This window comes from Stenella coeruleoalba (genome assembly GCF_951394435.1).
Source record: "Stenella coeruleoalba genome assembly, chromosome: 12".
NCBI lineage: Eukaryota > Metazoa > Chordata > Mammalia > Artiodactyla > Delphinidae > Stenella > Stenella coeruleoalba.
Genome location: NC_137158.1, coordinates 88603643 through 88623256, shown reverse-complemented (window position 1 = coordinate 88623256; position 19614 = coordinate 88603643). Strand labels below are relative to the sequence as shown.

General features: G+C 49.5%; 1 protein-coding gene across 9 annotated transcripts in view; it reads right to left on the bottom strand.

Moving 5' to 3' along the window:
• The window catches only part of AFDN (afadin, adherens junction formation factor), a 138235-nt gene that overhangs the window by 20080 nt on the left and 98541 nt on the right, over positions 1 to 19614 (bottom strand). For all 9 annotated transcript variants that reach the window (XM_079939691.1, XM_079939694.1, XM_079939696.1 and 6 more), the window contains 8 exons: positions 18492 to 18595; positions 16385 to 16471; positions 4159 to 4224; positions 3895 to 3968; positions 3402 to 3520; positions 1781 to 1975; positions 1105 to 1196; positions 589 to 774 (listed from right to left, as the gene is read on the bottom strand). In XM_079939691.1, the coding sequence (XP_079795817.1) occupies positions 589 to 774; positions 1105 to 1196; positions 1781 to 1975; positions 3402 to 3520; positions 3895 to 3968; positions 4159 to 4224; positions 16385 to 16471; positions 18492 to 18595 (923 nt within the window). The remainder of the gene's footprint in view (positions 1 to 588; positions 775 to 1104; positions 1197 to 1780; positions 1976 to 3401; positions 3521 to 3894; positions 3969 to 4158; positions 4225 to 16384; positions 16472 to 18491; positions 18596 to 19614) is intronic.

Sequence of the window (19614 nt, the reverse complement as noted above, 5' to 3'; positions counted from 1 at the left end):
GCAGGTCCCTGGCGCTGTCCAACCCCCATGCCTTGACGCACGGAAGGAGGTCTGCCTCAGGGCGAACAGAACCGCCAGGCGACTCGTGCCCGGCCCGTCAGACGGGGCTCCTCCCGGCCTCGCTCACGCTGCCCCTGCCGAGGCGACCCTCCTCGGGCCTCGTACCCCCAGCTCAGAACCCAGCTCACGTGATTACGGTCCAGGTGAGCGTCCCACCCCAGCTTCAGCTTCAGCTTCACGGGCGGGACCACGGCCGTCTCAGCTTTCCCGGGGCTTGGAACAGCCGCCGGTGCGCGCCGGGTGCCGGGGACGCCTCCTGCTTCCCCCCGCCCCACTCCAGGATCAGTGAGCCTCGCCTACAGGCCCTAGTGAAGCCTTCAGCAAGAGAGCAGAGAACCACCTTTCACGCTCAGTATCCTCTCCTATGCCCTCTTTTCCTCAGGTGACCACGAAACCCGAGAGAAACAAAGAGAGGACCAGCAGTGCTGCTCTGCAGAAAATGGCAGCTGTGCCCCGGAAATCCCTCCGTTTTCCCGCAAGCTGGTCCCCTCGAGGGCCAAGGACGTGTCGGGACCCCGCTCCGCTCACCTGGACTGCAGTACTGGAGTGGCTGCTGTCCGTGTGCATGTGGGGCTTCTCCTCGTAACGGGGCCACTGGTCCTGAGGAGGAGCCGTGCGGTCCTGAGACTTGGAGGCCGGGAAGGTGAAGTACTCCCTGGTGTAGGTCTGAGTCGGGATGGGGTAGGCCTCGGCTCGGGGAGGAGGGGTCTGCTCCTGCAGACGGGCAGAGGGAAGGCAGCTGAGCTTTCCGCAGTCCGCACCGCGGACCGATCCAATTTCCAAGGCCCGCTTTTAAAGCAGGGTCCGTGTATTTTACGAACGGTGTTAAAATTTAAAGTGTTGGATCCTGGACTGAGAATAATTAAAAACATTTTATTTTGCCCCGACTTACTAACTGAAAGCTCATTTACCCATTATATTAAAAATTCAAAACCCAAACACTCAGGAACCAGAAACCGTGAGAATATTTTCCTAGATAACTCAGGCCCCCTGGGGGAACCCAAGGGTCTGCTGTCGGAGCATCTGTGTGCTCACGTCTCAGACCTCAGCGCAGAGGTTTCCAGTGGAGACGGACGTTATCTTGGCCGCTGTCCCAGAGGTATAGGCGCCTTTCCCGCCGGGACTAGGGGGCTCATCTGTTGGTGGAAAACAGGAAAGAAAGCTAATGTTAAATAAACAAGCCCGACGTAACATCGCGAGAGCTCTTTACAGGCAGTAACCTCGCGCCGGGCACCTGCACGCCGCCAGCGAGGTGTCGAGAGCACAGACACAGAAACAAGGCGCGTGGAGGTGAGGGCTCACCTCGCCCACTCCCGCCTCCTGAATCATCAAGAGCCCGGAGCCACGAAGCTGTATCTGCGAACCTGGTATCTGGGGCATGTCTCCTCCCAGGAAGCTGCTGCTTCCTGCTGACAACCCTTTAACACCATGAAGACTGTCTGCTGCCCCACGGGGCATCCAGCAACCTGTGCTCCCCCCTCATCAGTGTACCTGCCCGGAGCATCCAGGAATCGAAGTTCCCGGACTAGTTTTTACTTCCTGTTAGCACCTTAGCTGTAGCATCTTTCATGAAAAACACATCCCAGCTGGCTAATCTACGCAGGTAATAATGTTCTTTTAATGCGCAGCAAAGCCGGGGCGCCCTCCTCCCTCTGGCTGTGAGCGGGCACGTGGCGGGGCGCGCGTCTCGACGGGAGAAGGGCCGCGAGGCTCCTCTTACTTGCGACGTTGGGGCTGGAGCGGTGGTCAGCCCTGTTTTTCATCAGCCTGTCGTCGCCAGGCAGCTTCTTTGGTTCGCTGTATTCTGCCCAAGGCATCTGAGGGCTCTCCGGGGACCCGTTTTGAGCTGAATTGTTATAGAGCTCAAAACCCTCACTCTTTGGTCGGGGTTTACCTGATCCACGACGATCTGAAACTGAAATCAAAACACCTTCAAGATCTGTTCCTTTGTTCAAGATCTTATCTGAAACACCGTTTAGTCTTAAAGGAAAGGTGAAGCTACAAATACTGAAAACTCCACGAGTAAGAATCTGTTTTTACCAGAAGAAATGAGGGGATTTTTATATAAAAGTAAAATCTTTCTGAAGAATCTCTAGGCAGTTTTCAAAGGAAGCAACATTTAAGGGTCACTGACGAGAGAAACTACTCCTTCAAAGCTCATTTTCTCACTAGCGTACCTGCTTAGGCAACAGGATTACTGTTAAAGTGACTCTTCTGGCTGAAACATCAACTCGCTTCCCTCAGTTTTTAAAACGTGTATTAATTCCTTTAGTCACCCAGGGTTGCTGTCCTCATCGGGAACCGCTGTGTCACTGCTGTGATTACTCGCTCTTTACTTTCCAGCTTTCCTGTCCTCTCACTCCACGGCCCTGACCTATTATTTATTCCAACAGTTTCCCCCGTTGGTCCTAAACTCATCACCTAGTCTGCTTCTTTCAAATGACTATAAACTAAGGCATCAGACAACCGTATGTTAAGCACCATGTCATGAAAAAAGCACAACCACAGTGCCGTGTGGAGGCCTGTGTCTGTCTGCCAGGCTCTCAGCGCTTCAGCTGCAGTCGCTACCAGGCATGGGCTCCGGGCTCGCCCAGGGCACCGGCTCTGGGGATGCACACAGCCAGCCACGGACGTACAAAGTATGTGGGGATTTCACAGACAATGGGCATCATCATGGTTTTCCCCTGGTTTCTCAGCTAATTCTTTACAAAGCCCCACATTGATACTGATTTTATTCTGAGGTTTTTGATGTACTACAAAACCACGGTTCCCACCAACGAATTATTCATTCAAAAACTGAGCTTTTTAGTTAAAGTGAACTCTCTACATAACAGTCATGCCCTATCTCAGAGCATGCAAGACTGAAACAACTATTCGTACACACGCGTGTAAACATTCCTTCGGGAGAGGATTCTACTTGTTCGTTGAAGGCTTTATATCCCGCGTGTGTTTGTCTGTCAAAGATGAAAAGTCATTCCTCCACTTACTACCGACCAAGTGCCCCGAGTGCCGCTGGCATGTGGAACGTGCGGGGTCCCCTGCGGTCACCAGGCGTGTGCACGCTGTCAGTGGCTCTTGCCGGGGGGGGGCCCTAATAAACTACCACCACCATAGCGCGACTGGCCCCCGCAGCCCATGATCTAGTAATCCTGGGCACCGCGCTCAGCCTCGCGTCTTTCTTTAAAACCGGGGTAGTAACGACAACAGGGCCTATTCCACAGGGTCTGTGAGTATTAGACGAGGCCACGACTGGAAAAAGCCTGGCACACGGCAGGTGATCAGCAAGCATGAGCTACGACTGGCAGCAGTCAATGGGGGCGGCGGCGACCCGCAGTCCTTACTTCTCTGCATCATGGGCGACGGCTGATTGAGCAGGGTAGCGAGACCGTGATAAATGGCTCCTTGCTTTGCTACTTCCAGCGTCACCACGGAGCTTGTCCTTGTCATCAGTTCTGCTGCCCTGGGAAGAGAGCATCACGGCTGTAAGAGAAGTGATTCAGGCACCCGTCCTGTCCCCACGGCAGCTTGCGGTCAGGGCGAGGCCAGCACGCCCGCCGGCCTCACCCGCGAGCCTGAGTCAAGTTCTGACAGACTCCCTCCCTCTGACTATCAATAAGAACAGTAGATGACTTCCAGAAACTTCAGCAAGTGCTAAGAGTCAAAGAAACGTATTCAGACTAAAATACATAATTTTCATGTACACTAAGACTTTTACACTTAGAGAGGAAGGGCATAGTTTTTAGCATGGTTTTTCGTCTTCCAATTCCAAAATTTAATATGAAATATCCCTAAAAAGTGCTCTTCTTAAGCTTTAAACAGATAAAGAAACGATACCTTTCTTGAGAGAGTCCTACCAGACTCCGTCCATCCACGCTGAGGAGCTGGTCACCTGCAGCCAGCCGCCCGTCCTGGACACACCCGGAAGGCATGCGGACAGGAGAGGAGGGGGGGACAGCAGAGGGAGAAGGGGGGAGAGGAAGCCAACGGTAAGTACGCTCAGACTTGGGTTTTCCACAGACTAAAACAGCCGGAACATCGCATGTCGTCTGTTAAACACACGGCGCACTGAGAGCTGGCCGCTTTAAGAGTCATACCCACCACGTCAGCAGCACCTCCTTTTACAACAGACTTGACGTAGATTCCAAGTTTGTCTTGACCAGCACCCTAAACAAAAACAAGGTGGAAAACACCGTACTGAAAATACACAGTAAGAAACGTAAAAATAAAACATGCATACAGATGACTGTAAGTAAAGTCTCAGCTATTGTTTTTACATGAAAATTAGAATTGCGAAAACTATATTAATAGAATCAACACTCCGGTAAATATAAAGAAACTAACAGGAAATGCACCCACTTTGTCTTTCCAAATTAAGAAAAACTACTTCTGAAAAATCAGTCAATCACCAGCCAGCTGGCGAGGTGACCACGACCGACCTGCAGTCCTGCAGGCAGAGGTGAGTCCTGGTGGTACAAGTGTACGTGGGCCACGCTCGCAGCAAGCACTGCTGCTCACCTCGATACAAGAGCAGCTCACCAGAGGGTTTCTGCGTTCCAAAGCTTACCCACCTCCCCTTACACCCGTAAAGTTTAAAATCTAAAACAAGGAAAACCTTCTTGTGGCAAACAAGAAGAGGGACTTAGGGAGAGACAATTATGCAGAAAATACTCTACACTGCTGCAATTTAAGGATCACGCATTGTAACCCTAAGGAAGTCCTGAACTACAAGCACCAGCCCGCGCAGCACGCGCGCGTGCACTAGCTTCACTGCACGCTACATCACGGACGGGCGAGGAACCTCTGTGAGGCGGATGGAAGAAATAGATACAATTGCCTTACAGAATCGCCAGTGTTCTATTTGGACGTTACAACTCCAACGTAACATCTGAATTTCAGATAATTTATTAGGGCCACCAAAGGAAGCATTCATACGTATGAGACGTCATTTGGATGTCACTACCAATATTCTACAACTGAGAACGTATTTCTCAGCTCGAACCTCAGTACTTATGAAATATTGTATCACAAAAGCAAAAACATAAGGTACCACAGAAAGGTATAAAGACAGTTCAACCAATGACTTAATTGACACCCATTTTCTACAACACTCTGGAACTCCCAAATTTCCACTTGAAAACTTAGTTTTCCCTTTAGTTAACAGAACAGGGTGAAAGAGGGCAGTCTGCCCAACCTCCCGCCTCAGGGAAAACCCAGCAGAGGTGCCGCTTTGTGAGCCTAAGAGCACCTACCACTTACCTCTTTCTGAAGACCATACACACGGCCTCAACACAACAGCTCCACTCCAGGTTTCCTGGGGTTACATTATCTGGGAGCTGATTCTACAAAAGCTCTACACACGGTAAGTAAAACCCGTTTTCTCCTCAGCAGCTCCTGACCCTCTGGCTGAGGTTTCCCGACTGTTCCCCTCAAGACCCCTCTCCGTTTCTGTCTGTCTATACGTCGACATCCACCACCCTGCCTCATTACACGTCTCCTGCCCGGTCCAGACACCCAACCACATGCCCCGAGGACTCAGCTGGCCCTGCTGCCTCCCGTAAAAAATTACTGGGATACTGGGGAAATACTGTACTTTTCTGCGTACATTTGAAATTTCACACACACACGTGTGTGTACATGTGTGTATATATAGTCACTCAATAAACGGGAACTTTCTGAATTTTAGCCTATCGCTTAGCAAAAAAGCAATAAATACAGCTCTCATCTGACTTCCCTTGTGCCAATATGGTTGCCTTGAACCTGAGGCCTAAGATGATCCGTGGGACACTACTTCTAGGGCAGCCCCCCTGCCCCATCTGTTAAAGTGGGCACCCCTCCTGTATTACCTAATTAAATGACTCCTTCAAATAACATTCTATACTTTGATGTAATCTATGACTAATTACCTAATTGGGCTGTTTGAATAACAGCTGCATTCATTCCGCAAACAGTCACTGAATGCCTGTACCACCCTAAGCTCTCTGGGTACGTGAATGAACAAAACAGACACCTCCCCACGTCCCCACCCCCAAAGGAGCTCATATTCTAGAGTAGTTTTCTTTGCGGATGTCAGATAATATTTCTGACCAGGGTACTGAAAATCCCTCTTTATCTTTTTCTGCAAACGCTGCGTGATTATTTCCTTGTAACAAGGCCAGCGTTTGGGGGAAAGGTTCTAAACGCATAGTTACTTTTTTCTTCTGCTCTCTATTTGACTATTAGACTTCAAAATCCCGGTTTTTAGTGTGAATGGACACACTACATTTTCACAAGCATTATTTTTTGGGAATGCAATACTGTCCTTGTAATTTAGATAACAAAAATTGTACTTTTAATAAGATAGTCAATCACTACTACCTTTGACAAAAGAAATCTCTAGCAGTAATACCAGTAAGACAGTATTTTTAGTAACTGATGTAAACAAAATACCAAATACATATTTGGATATTTTAAAACAATAAATCAAGCCCTCCTCCCCATTTCTGGTATGAAAGATTATTATTAATAAAGAAAAAAATCTCATTTATTTGGACAAATTAAAGTGATAAGAAAACTTTAATCTTTTTAAAGTCACAAAATAGAAAGTACAAGAAAACCATGAAAATGCTGTTCTGCTTCCTCTGGATAAACCAAGAACTCGCAAACGCGCTTTTCGCTGCATACCCGTCAGGGCCTCCGTTAGTCACAGCTTTCCCTCCAGGAAGATGCCCCGGCTGCACGTCCACGATAAACTGCAGCTTCACTACATTATTACTTCCTGTCTTCAACCTCTTCCTTTAGACCAGTAATCACACGCCTGCGGGTAACTACCGGGCTCTAGGATCTCACGACCGCCCTGTATTTTAGACAACTAATACGCAGGCTTGAATTCAGCAGACTCCACATGAGCTGCAAGCAGCACTGAAATAACCCCAAAGCCTAATGTTTTTAAACAGATAATTTATTCCGCATTACATGCAATACGAAATTTAATAAGTCTAAGGTTTAAGTATTCAAGTAACCGATCCTGTAATAGATATTTGATAGCATCATCTAAAATTTTTTTTAATGAAGTCACATCTTTAAACAAGCATTAGTTTACATTATAAATTTCAGAAAAATTCTGGCAAAATGAGGAAAACCCTCCTTATGAGTCGCCCGCTGGCCCCCTCTACCCAACCTGCCTCACAAAATTCCCCTTCCGGAAGCGCACGCCTCCAGCAAAGCTCTCCTGACCCGACAGGCCACCAGCTATCTGTCAGCGGGCGCCCAAGTTCAAGTTCAAGCACACCACGCCCACCTGACTGCCCTGCACATCCCCCCTCCCACCCCCGGCTGCCAGGTCCTTGCTTTTATTTATGCTGTTCTCACCACACAACGACTTTCGGATGCAACGGCTCTGCCAAAGTCCTTTCATCACTGGACCCCTAGGCCCACCTGCCGGCCCGCTCACCCTGCCAAGGCCAGGCAGGATGCGACCTCTCGCTGGCTCACGTTCCCATGGGATTTCCTGTGTTCCCTCAGACGGTTACAGGCGGCTCCTCCCCTAGCTCCCTGCCAGGGCCGCTTCCCAAAATCCCTGCAGTCAGGCTACAACAACGGGGTCAACTCCTTATTCTAAAAACCCTCTCTGGGGAAATCCAGAATCTTACTGAATGAATACGTTGGCAGGCTAAGAAGCAGCTGATATGTGCGTTATCTGGGAGCTGGCAACACAGCACTGCGGAGCTACTGGTGTAAAAACTTAGAAACCTCAAGCATTTCTGAGACACTCGGACCCACCGCTGTCAGGCAGCAGGTGACGAGGAAGGCACGGCGCTGAAGAACTGCTGGGCTTACTGCCTCGCATGACGGGAAGTTACCTAAATTCTAAGTCACAGCCGCTCCTTTCAGTTCCAAGTAAGTTCAATTTATGCGTCCTTGTCACAAGGAAGAAACGAGAGGTCATGATTATTAGAGACCTCAATTCAGAAGACCACGAGCATCTAAAAGCTCTACTGAAGGTTCGTCATAAAAACTGACTTTAGTTAAAAGTCATCAACAAAGCACCATGATAAAAGATGATCTTTTAAAAAGACTCTTGGGGGTAGGGAGATACATAAGTAATATTCGAAGACAGGGGTCCCCAACAGCCGGGCCGCACAGCAGGAGGTGAGCTGCGGGCGAGCGAGGGAAGCTTCATAATCCGCTCCGGATCCCCCCATTGCTCTGATCCACCCCCACCGCTCACATCACCGCCTGGGCCACCCCCCCAGTCCGTGGAAAAACTGTCTGCCACGAAACCGGTCCCTGGTGCCAAAAAGGTTGGGGACCGCTGCTCTAACAGGTATCCAAACTTTGGTTGGCATTTGAATCTTCCAAATGTGGTCTCAACCTCGCACTATTTACCTAGTGAATATTCCTTACTTAACAGAGCACTCTGCCTACACGTCTGTCAGCGTGTCCCTTTCTGCAGACTGCCTGTCTCTATGGGGAGGCCCTTCCCTCTTTCCAGGCTGGATCTCTCCCATCTCTCCTTATCTGAATCTTATCTGTACTTCGTGGGTAGCTCATGACTATAAACTGGCCATAAAAATCTGTAAATGCAACTGCTGTAAAGATAAATTACAGTTCCACCGGTAACTACTTTAGAAAAACAAAATCAAAGATGAATATACCACCTGGAGATGAAAGAACTCTACGGAATTTCTTACACTCTCTCTCTCTCTCTCCCTCTCTCTCTCTATAAAATCGCCATGGATAGTTTAGTTACTTTCCACCCAAAGACCGCAATCTTTGAGCAACGCTGAGGTGATCCAAGGCCTCACTCTGGCCAGAGCAGCCCTGGCTGGAACGGCCCCCGTGACTGGGGAGACGGGGAGCTGGTGAGCTGTGTGGGTCCCTACCCACTACCATCTGTACTGGGAACAGGTCAGCTCTTGGAAAAGACGTAATCGTTCCTTAACATTACAGAGCACTCTGCCTCCCACCCCATTTCATCTGAATAAAAATAAAAACGTTATAGACTATGATAAAAAAAATGAATAAAGCAAAATTTATTAATTCCAGAAATATTAAACCACTTATGTCTCATTTCTACACAATAATGCACACACTAGCCCAGTAAGACTGAACTTTAAAAAAACTTACTCGACATATTCTATTAAGTTCCTCTTTTATTTACATACGCCCAAAATTAAAATTCATTTTACGGTAATTCTACTTTTCTAATTAAGAAATGAAAACGGAGTCCACAAGTTATACCTTTTTGCTGCTACGTATCAAGGCATCACATCTGTCATTAGAAGAACGTAAAGATGAGGGGCCTAAGCACTGACCAAAGGCCAACAAGAGGAATATACGCAGAGAGCTTTCCAGACGCTCGCTGGTGAAGGCACGTTAGGCGTGCCTGGCACGGCAGCCACGAGGTCCAGGGGCTGCTGGGCGCTGGGATGCGGCTCGTCCAGACCGAAATGTGTAGCTCAGTGCAAAGCGCCCCAACTTCAAAGACTGAGTGCGCAGAAGAAGAATCTAAACTGTCTCACTAACGACCGACACGGCTACACGTTGAAATCATAACTACATAAAAGAAGACACACTATTAAAGTTAATTCCAGATTCTTTTATTTTTTTACATGTAGCTAATAGAAGATTCTGAATTACCTACACGGCCCACGTATTCTATTTCTATTGGACATCACTGCTCTAAAACTATAAGCTTTTCATGGCATATCTATGTTACTAGTAACCAAAGATACTAGCAATAATCTATAATTATGCAGATAACTGTGTAAAAACAAGGTCTAACTGCAACACAATATATACGCTAACATTACACACCCTGATTTCCAACGATGAGAAGAGAACCACAGTATAATAAGTAAACATATAAAGTATTTTAAGAATTACTTGCCTAAAGTTGTCTAAACCGGCATTTGAAAAGATATTATTGTATTTTTGGTCCATGTTATTTGTAAAATTAAAATGAACAGAATAAGCATAACCATTTGGAACTACCCATTCCTCACCTGACAAATCAAATTCCTTTTTAAAAACTGCCTTCTGGGAAGCAGTGATGTGTTCCAAAGGCATCAGGAATTACGGATTTCACCAGACACAACTTTGGAATTAAATATTAAAAGTCCATTTAAAAAAATCAAAACCACACTTTCCCTTCCAGAGGCACTGACGAGGGTAACACGCAGTACAGCACTCGAGCTGTTTGGCATTTGTGGCCTTTAACGTAATTTTCGGGAGGTTAGAGAATGGGGACCACACACACTAGCCAGGGGCACAAAAGAAGGCAGAGGGCTAGATCCTCAGTCCTGAAAAAAGCAGTTAAAGTGAAATAACAAAGGTCACTCCTGTGTGGTCTCAGTATTCAACCTTAAAGTGCATCCTGGAGCTGTTTCCTTTCCCTTAAAAGGGAGAGAAGGAGGCTTGAGGAGAAGGAGTCTGAGGGGAGGAGGAGAGAAGGAAAGGGCAGAGGTTGAAGGGGGTGAAGCAACACCACACCTGGAATTTACCTGCAGAATAGGTACACGAGAGAACGGCGGTCAGCTGACAAAAATGATGCCCAAACAGAACGACAGACAGCAGAAGCCGCACTGCGCTTTCCCCAGAACTAAAGAAACACGCACCTGTCAGTCAGCTGCCTGATGTATCCGATGAGAACGGGCTACAAGTTTAGAAAAGGCTGCTCCTAAATATCTTGTTTGCTCTAAATCTTCTAAGGCACCTTGGGAAAGACTGAAGCACAGGTGCTCTCACCTCCCGCTCAGAGAGACTCAATCAGAAGGAACCCCGCTTCAAACATTCCAGCTGCCACGTCTGAGTGAGTGTGGGAGTGTGATATGAGTTACAGCATAAAAACATCATTAAAACACAATCCCCCGCCCCGCCGAAAAAAAAAAAAAGGCAGCAGCAGGAGGAAGACAGACTGGCCAGCCACAGCGGCATGGGTTCAGCCTATTGTTCCCGGCGTGGAAACAGCCTGCACCCTCGCGAAAGGCTTTCAAACAATCAGTGGGCTGGGCTGACCTGAGAGCCAGGAGTATTTAAAACTCATCAGGCAGATTCAGTACAATGCTCTGCCCACCCGCCCCTTCCTCAGTGTTCGGAGCTGCTTTAGTTCTAGGCAGACAAGAGTTCTGATTCATAAACTACTAAAATTCAGACTAGAGTTTTTAAAACACTGTCAGGCTCTCTCTTTTTGGTAGCCATTACCTTAGTTCTGAAACAATCAGTTTTCAAACTCATACCTGAGACACTCTCCACCCTAGCAGCCTGGACGGCACTGGCGTGGTAAGTGCCCTTTCTGCCAGAGACGCACGCTCCAGGGTCAGCTCTGCCCATCTTCTACCGTTTGCATAAAGCACAAACAAACAACACTGTGTCATCTATCTTTTCACTCTCCGTAAAGTAAAGGAAGCAAACCGCACTGATTCTGAACTGGGCCCTACAGATGGGCTGCAGGAGGCCTTGGAGCCCGGAAGCGTGGGCGCACGACCCAGGGTGCAAGGAGCGTTCTCCAGGGCGCGAGGAGGGTTCTCCAGGGCGAAGGGGCAGCTTCCCCAGGAGCCTCAGAGCGTCTGTGGCTCAAGAGTGAGACAAGGAAGGTGACCCGTCGGTTCCTGCACGGCTCAGGCAGGTGCCCCGGGGCTGTCTGGGCCTCGCCAGACTGGGCTGCTCCACAGCCAATCCCTCCACCCGGGGACCCTGCAAATACCGTCGTTCTCTACGGGTACCAACCACCACGTGAAAAGAGGGCTCTGCTTTACATTATTTTAATACTGTAATTGAATTCAGTTATTTCAGTGGACCCAAGAACTTTGCACGTAGGCCACTACTGTAAATGTATAGGTAAAACATTGTTCTTTTATATAATTTACTATTAGGACAGAAATAGAAAACATTGTTTCCAAATTCATAAGCCAACAGCCATGCAGGGCACTCGGTCGTTTCGCACAACTTAATGGAAAGTTATTCCTGGCATGTCCACGGGAGAAATTGCAGTCACCTGGTACTTTGGAATTGATCTTAAAAGGGAACTGAGAATTTCCCAACTCATTTCTTTGACTAGGTCTTTCCCACCTGGTCCCAATAAGGTCACTAAGGAACACAAGGGTGAAGGTCTCAAATTCCTTAAAGGACTAAACTGTAGTTCACACTCGCTTTGTAAGTGGTGAAAAGGCAGTATGATCAATAAACAGTGCTTTTAGCCTCTCCTTTTTAAGGCACAGGAATTTTATTTTGTGTTTTAAGCTAAGATTTAAAACCTTGAAAACCGTATATAGTCAAAGCACAAACTAAGATTCAATTAACCATTCATTTTTAAATAAAATAGTAAAATATCCTAAGTACCTTTCAAATTGTCACTTTTATGCTCACTTTTAGAAAAACCAGGTTTTGGAGAAAGCCTGCAGTAAAAAGCACCTAAAGCGGCCCAGAAGAAGTTGCACTGTGGAGATTCCTGCATGTCCTGGGCAAATTCTACAGCAGCAGCTTCCACTGTTTCAAGCAACTTTCACTATACTACAACCGGCAGGAGTAGATTAATGGTTTTTCTTGTATAAAAAGTACACAGAAGCCTTAGAGCTTCACGAACCTCAGGAATCCATAGTGCTCAGCTACAGAGCAGTAAACATCTGGGTGTGTAATCACGAGCTCCCTTACACGGCTGCTGCACGGGCGAGTGAACCCCGGACAGGTTGAAGCACGTTACCCTGGAGGGAAAGCAGCCTCTAAAGAGAACATCCGCGTCCACCACGGCCCCGAAGAGACTCACCACAGACTCTGCTCTCCCGACAACAGAGAGCCACATTTTGGCCTCTCGGGCGCACCAGCTTCTCCAGCTGAAACACAACTGTCTACTTCCCCCGGTGGTAACAGCGGCACACAGCTGACCTCTCAGGGCTCGCCGCCACGAAGCTGAGCTGGACGCCACAACCCGGACGGCACTGAGCAACCGCAGCCAGACCGATGCAACACTCGGACTCTTACGTAACCGGGCAAGCTCAGAGTTTCATTTACTTTGTACTTTATTAAACTTTAAAAAGAGCTAGAAAAATGAAAAGGAGGGAACGGTTGCTATTTAAAAAATCCAAATTAAACAGGAAGCACCGTGCCGGCCCTCAGCTGAGTGAGAAGTAGCGCCCCAAACGTCCCCAAAGCAGGGTTTCACAGAGTGGACAGCGCACGACGGTTCCAAGGCATCTGGATCCCATAAAACAGCCGCAGCCTGGAAGGGGCGTCGGCGGGCTGACATCAGAACCCTGCCCAGGCTCACGGCCGCGAGGCCACATGCTAATTAGGAAGAAGTAAAGAAGAACGGAGCCGAACACAAAGGCCGCAGGAGCTCACGGAAAAGACCAAATCACACAGACGCAAGCAAGGGTGACGGGGGTAAAATTCAACACGGCGGCCGCGGGCTCTTCTGTGCTTAACAAGAACAAGATGACAGGTGACGGCACTGTGTGATCCTCAGGGACCAGCTGGAAACGCCCACAGGCTCCTCTCCCCGAGACTCGACGTGCGGGCACACTGAGCGTGTGGCGGGAAGCGCTCTGCTCCGGGCGCCCACCACGGAGGACGCAGAGCCCTGCGAGCACCCCGGCTGCCCGCGCTCGCCACACGGCCTTGGACTCTCCCGAGGCCACCTGCGCTGTCATGAGGGCCGGCACAGCCCTAGCCGGGCATCAGGCACAGAGCGGCGTTTCAGCAACGTGGGCCCATCACAGGACTTGTTCACTCCTGCTCAACATTCCTTTGTGAGCACCAGAGAGACTACAGCTCTGCTGGAGAAAAAGCCATGGAGTCCACAGGTGAACTGCTGGAGTCGTGTCTCATTGTAAGAACAGACATTGACACACTTTTTCATGCCTGAAAACGGCACGCCATCTGGTTACTAGAGCTTGCTCTTACCCCCTAGAGCACCCTATGCCTCTGACCCTCCCTCCGAGTTCCACACTCGGGTATCCGGCGATGCATGCGATAACGTGCTCGCTTGCCCAGCTCAACAGGCATCCACCCAGCTCTCAAATCTAACACGCTCAAAACTGAGCTCTCGATTCTCTCCCTGCCAAAACGTGCTCCTTTTCAGGAGCTCCACCTTCAGTAAACACGCCCACACGCCCAGCTGCTGAAGACAGACCCGGGATACACTGATATTTCTCTCTTCCACTCACTACACACACCCCGTTCAACAGCCAAGGTGAAAGCTGCCATTCAACGAATACACATCAGCGCCCAAGATGCACCGGAAGCTGGCAGCCCTGCAGCGGCGGACGCGCCGGGGCCCGGCAGGCGCACCGGAAGCTGGCAGCCCTGCAGCGGCGGACACGCCGGGGCCCGGCAGGCGCACCGGAAGCTGGCAGCCCTGCAGCGGCGGACGCGCTGGGGCCCGGCTGCCTGCAGGGGTGTCTGTCCCAGCGACGCCACACTGGTCCACAAGTAAACGTGCTGCCGCGGCTGCCCGGCCTCCGTCTCCGCCGCCACCTCCTTCCCCCGCTGAGCGGACACTCCTCCCACTTGCAAAACCAGGCGTAGCTCCCTCACTAGCCCCTGGCTGCACTTCTGAGCCCCCCGGACCACGCTCTCCAAGGCAGGAGGAATAAACTCTCAGGACTGCACTCTGACGCCACCACGTCTTACGTGAGCCCTTCAGTGGCTACTCCCTCTAAAGCCTGAACTGCAGCAAACCCGCGGGCTTCTTGGAATCAGCGTCCTGGGGACCCGGCCACTCGCCTCACTGACCACTGCCCTGCCCGCTTTCCCGCTGTGACCACACGCCCGCGGAGCGGAGCGTCTGCCCGCCTGGGCCCCACGGGGGCCTGCAGACCCTGCTGCCCGGCGTCCGGCCTCGCCTGCTCTCGGGCCGCCTCCAAGGGCTCCCCTTGCCTCCGCGCGCTGGCCCCGGGGCCGCAAAGCCTGTGCCCGCCCCTCCGCCAGGTTTCACGGCTCACCCTCCGAGGTCCAGCGCACGAGGCATCTCCTCGGGGGCCTTCGCTGACCCCGACTCCGCGCTGGCAGGGAGAGGGCTTCCTGCGGCTGCTCTTCACCGACCCCGGCCACGCACCTGGCGCGGCGGAGCCCTGGGGCTAGCGCCCTTCGCTCCTGCCTCTCGCCGGCAAGCGCAGGCACGGGGACAAGGCTGGACGGCGACTCCCAGCCTGGCTCCTTGTCCTAGCTGCCCACGGACACCTGGCAGCCGGGCGAGGCCAGAGGCCGGCCAGGGGGGGTTTGGGGGGCGCTCATGCGGTGCCTCACTGTTCGCTACACTCAGGACTCGGGCCAGAGGGAAGGGCCCAGAGACACTTAAGTAGATCCTACTTAAACCTACAGAAGACAGGTAGCTTTGTACTGAAAGAGATCAGGAGAATTTCAAATCTCAAGTAAGACACGTATCTGAAATAAGATTTTTATATACATATATACATGTAAAAATCAGAAAATGCGGGCGTTACATTTTTCCTGTATACTGGAGTATGGTGGGGTAATTTTTATCCTAATAACTTTTTTCCCGCCCTGAAAATGGGCACTTGACTCGCTGAGCAAAGAGGAGAACAGTCTGCGGCCTGTGCCTTCCCGCTCACATCCCCCAGCGTTCTGAGCGGTGGGCCCACCTGATCACGACAGGCGGGAAACATGGCCCACGAGCGGGACCGCACTGGAAGGGGTGAGCGTGAGTCCTGGCCTGCGAGGCTCTGGCCTGGCTCCTCGGCCTCCTTGGGTGAGCCCAGGTGCTGCTGTGCCCCAGACCACACCTGCCTTCCCCGTGCTGATGCAGAGGCTCAGCTCCTCCGGCTGCTTCAGCCCCGGCGCTGTGCTGCCTCCCGCACACCAAGGCCCTACAGTCTCGGCTGCACCACGTCCCTTCTTCCTTCCAAACCCTGTCGTTTCTCTGAGAAACAGAACACCCCACCTGTCAACGGAGAGTCTTCAGAATGAGCGAAGGCCCTCTTTCCCCTGCGCTCTCCCCAGACAGGGCCGTGCCGTGCGGTGCTCCCTTGCTGCAGTGCCCGTGTGGCGCGCGCACGCGGCTCGCGGCCTCTAGGACCCCTGCTGCCAGGAGCTGCAGCCAGCGGGGGCCAGGGACCCGGGGGCCCGCTGCACACGGACACGGGAGCAGGGTGTCGGGTCCCCCCCGCCCTGGCCCCCCGGGAGCACCGCCTGCCCAGCTTGGGGAGCTCGCACCCTGGCCCGTCCGCGGAGTCGTCACCCCGGGAACGCAGCGAGCCCGGGGCTCCATTCCCACGCCTTCGCCCCCTCCCAGACGCAGAACTGGACGCGCAGCTCGGCCCCGGCAGCTGCTGGTCCAAGGCCTCACGAATGAAGGCTGGCAGCCCGGCCACCACCTGTGCCGCCCTACCTTTGCTGCGACAATGCTGAGGCCCATCCCGTTCTGCTTTTTGAGGGTCACCGTGATTACTTCCGGTTCTTTCCTCAGAGGCTGAGCCTAAGAGATGGAAACAGAACTTTACCACAGGCCTGAAACGCAAGGACCGCCACTCGGTCACTCGTTTTCTCTCCGGTAGTGGGGAGAGGAAACCAACGGAGAGTGGAAAAGGAAACGGTAAAAATCAACGAACACAGATACTCCTCCTGGAGTGACCTGGAAAAGTAAATACCAATAGTCTTGACTCCAGAGTCTTAAAGATGAATCATCACAGATGCTATTTAAATGTTATCTAAAGAACTTAATTTATAAAATAAAACTAACCTTGCATTACTATCACATGAGAAAAGCCTGATCATAAAATTAAATTTTTACTTTATTATCTTTCAGCGCCAATTACTAGGTGTTTTTTAAAAAAGAAATTTACACTTACTTTACACTGTCTATGGGGAGGACTGCAAAAACAGTGACGACAAAGATGATCTCACATCTCTGTCTCTTAAGAAAATTCAACAGCAAAAATACAGCAGCCACAGGCTTCAGACAGTGGGACCCAAAGTTCTGCATGATTCTGTGAAGCCCGTGGCTGGGGAATAAGTTACCGACCAATGAGACAGGCCAGTTTTTGAACAGATCCACCAACACATGAGCAAGTAAAATTAGCCACTGAAGTTCCATGTCCTGTACATGTCCTACCGCACGTGAAAGAGCCAACAAAAGTAAAGAAGAGACTCCCAGGGCCCACACTGACAGAATTCAATCAGTTAAACACGTAAGTATGCAGGCACGTGGCCAAGAAGCGGTGACTGTACACATGGCTTGTTAATTCAGAACCAAAGTCTGGATGATAATATTTTAAGGGAAATAAATAAGATTAGGTGACAAAGCTTTTTAAAATGTCAAGACCTGAAATCTTCTCAGGGATCCACGAATAAACTAGAAAGTTGAAAAGAATCAGTGATTCCATCTAAGGCACTTGTTTTTCTGTGACGTCTGGGAATTAGAAATTGCTGCTGCTGTTACTTGCTATGAGCTAAACAACAGCTAGTAAAGAGTATTAGCGGCACATTCACTGTATCGGTACTTAAATGTGATCTACTTGGTGTAACAGCAATCACCAACTAATTCAGTTTTTGGAGATGCTCAAATCTAAAGTTTGCTACTAAGCAAAAATAATGACTTTGAATTTAATATACAAAACACATCACACTGTTCACCTTACATTCAGTGTTGTCACCTTACATACTCTGGTTTTCTTAGAAATCAGGTAAGTACTAGGCACAATGTTTCGAGTAAGGAATAAGTTAGGACACCACAAGGAAGTTTCTAAAGCTTCAGTAGACTTGTGGCTGTTTTGCATAGACGAGAATCCCTGAAGCTTGGCCCGGGCACACTGGTGTCAGGGCCAGGGGACTGACTGCCACGTCCGTCGCACGTAGCACACGGACCCTGCCCACAGTCACCTGCCCAACGTGTGGTCACTCTGCTTGGCTCCCCTGAACCCTTACGTGGCTTAAGAGGCAATTACATTTAAGGTAACGTTTAAGGTAAATGGAATGGAACAAAAGAGTTCTAAAAGGAAAAATTTCATTTGTTTGTGTTTTTCCTGGAATGACTTGCTAGTGTACGTAGCATATGACAACTCTGGTCTGGCACCACTTTCTAAGACAAGGAAAAGCACCCTTTCTTGTTTAAATCTCTGTGGGAAGCAAGGCAGAATTCTCCCTAAAATCTATGAGGCTAGTGAATGCCGGGATGACCGCTCTTTCAGAAAGATACAAAATATTAGTAAATGATTTGGCACACATTTAAGACAAGGCAGAACTGACTAGAAAAAACAAAATACTTTTACCAAAGAAAACTTTTCTAATAAAACCCATTGAGACTACCATATTAATATATATTTTAAATAGGTATTATGGTTGATGTAACTGTGGGTATAAGTATGCCTTATTTTTAAAAGTACCATTTGTTTATAGACAAAACTATACAGACATGGCCTGAAAATAAAGAAAATATTTTCAAATCGTAAGGCACCCGCTTCTTTTCCTTGTCCGTCTGTCATTGTCACGATACTTGCCAGTTCCGTGTTCTCCCGCGTAAGGTGACTCTCATAATCTGCACCTTCAAAATATATCGTCCACGTGCCTGGCGAGCGCGGGTGAGGAATTAACCTGCAAAATCCTGCGGAGAAAACAGGCAAACTGTTAAGAATGCAAAGCACACGTCGGACCCATAATCTTCAACAAGGGAAGCAACCGAAAGCAGCAACTGCATGACGCCTAATGACATTTATTTTCCTGAATTACTTTTACTCTCTCTGAAAACGGCATCATCAGACATTTAAAACTGCGTATTTGCTTCGGTCCAATGGAATTTCAGCACCAAGCAGAGAAGTGAAATTGGTCTCCCCTCTTCTTTATTCCAAAGACTTTTTCTCTTACATCGATGAAAAATTACAGAAGTGCACGGAAATTGCTTCCTTGCAGACTGGCCTGCTCTGCTCAACTAAGAGCTCCTCAGTCACGCTGAGAATCTCTAACACAGGAAAGGAAAGAGGGGCCAGAGAACGGCACCAGCACAGACGTCTGCGCACAGGCTCACGCGCTGGGGCAAACGATTGATTCCACTCGTGTAGCAATTCTGGGGTAGGACTGGCCTCCTTCTCATCACTCTTTGCCCACATTTTCTGACAAGTCACACTCACTTAAATTTCTTCCAAACGAAAATTTAGAATCATTTTATACTGTTTTAAAGAATATCTCTGATATGTTCATCAGGGACAAATGACATCTTTACAACACTAAGCCTACGTCATTCCTCATTTGTCAGATCTTACAGAGTTTCTCAGAGATTTCGTGACAAAGTCAGATCACGCAGGCCCTGCACAATTCTTCTTTTCTCCAAAGTGGTCTTATTAGCAGCAGCTCACAATTACGAAGAGCACACTGCTTGCCAGACACGCCCTGGTCCCCACGACCTGGGTGCTGGGGGGGTGGGGGTGGGGGGGCTGTTATCTTTGGACAGTTATGAGGTTGTTTGTGGCAGAGGGAAAAGAAGACATCACAAATATACTCAATTAAAATACGGGCACAAATTATTTTTACTTAGTTTTAGTCCTTTTTTTCCAAAAAAAAATCACTGTTTCAATCCAGTTTCATTGAAATATTACTACAATTTACTTCTCTTTCCCATGCTTTAGG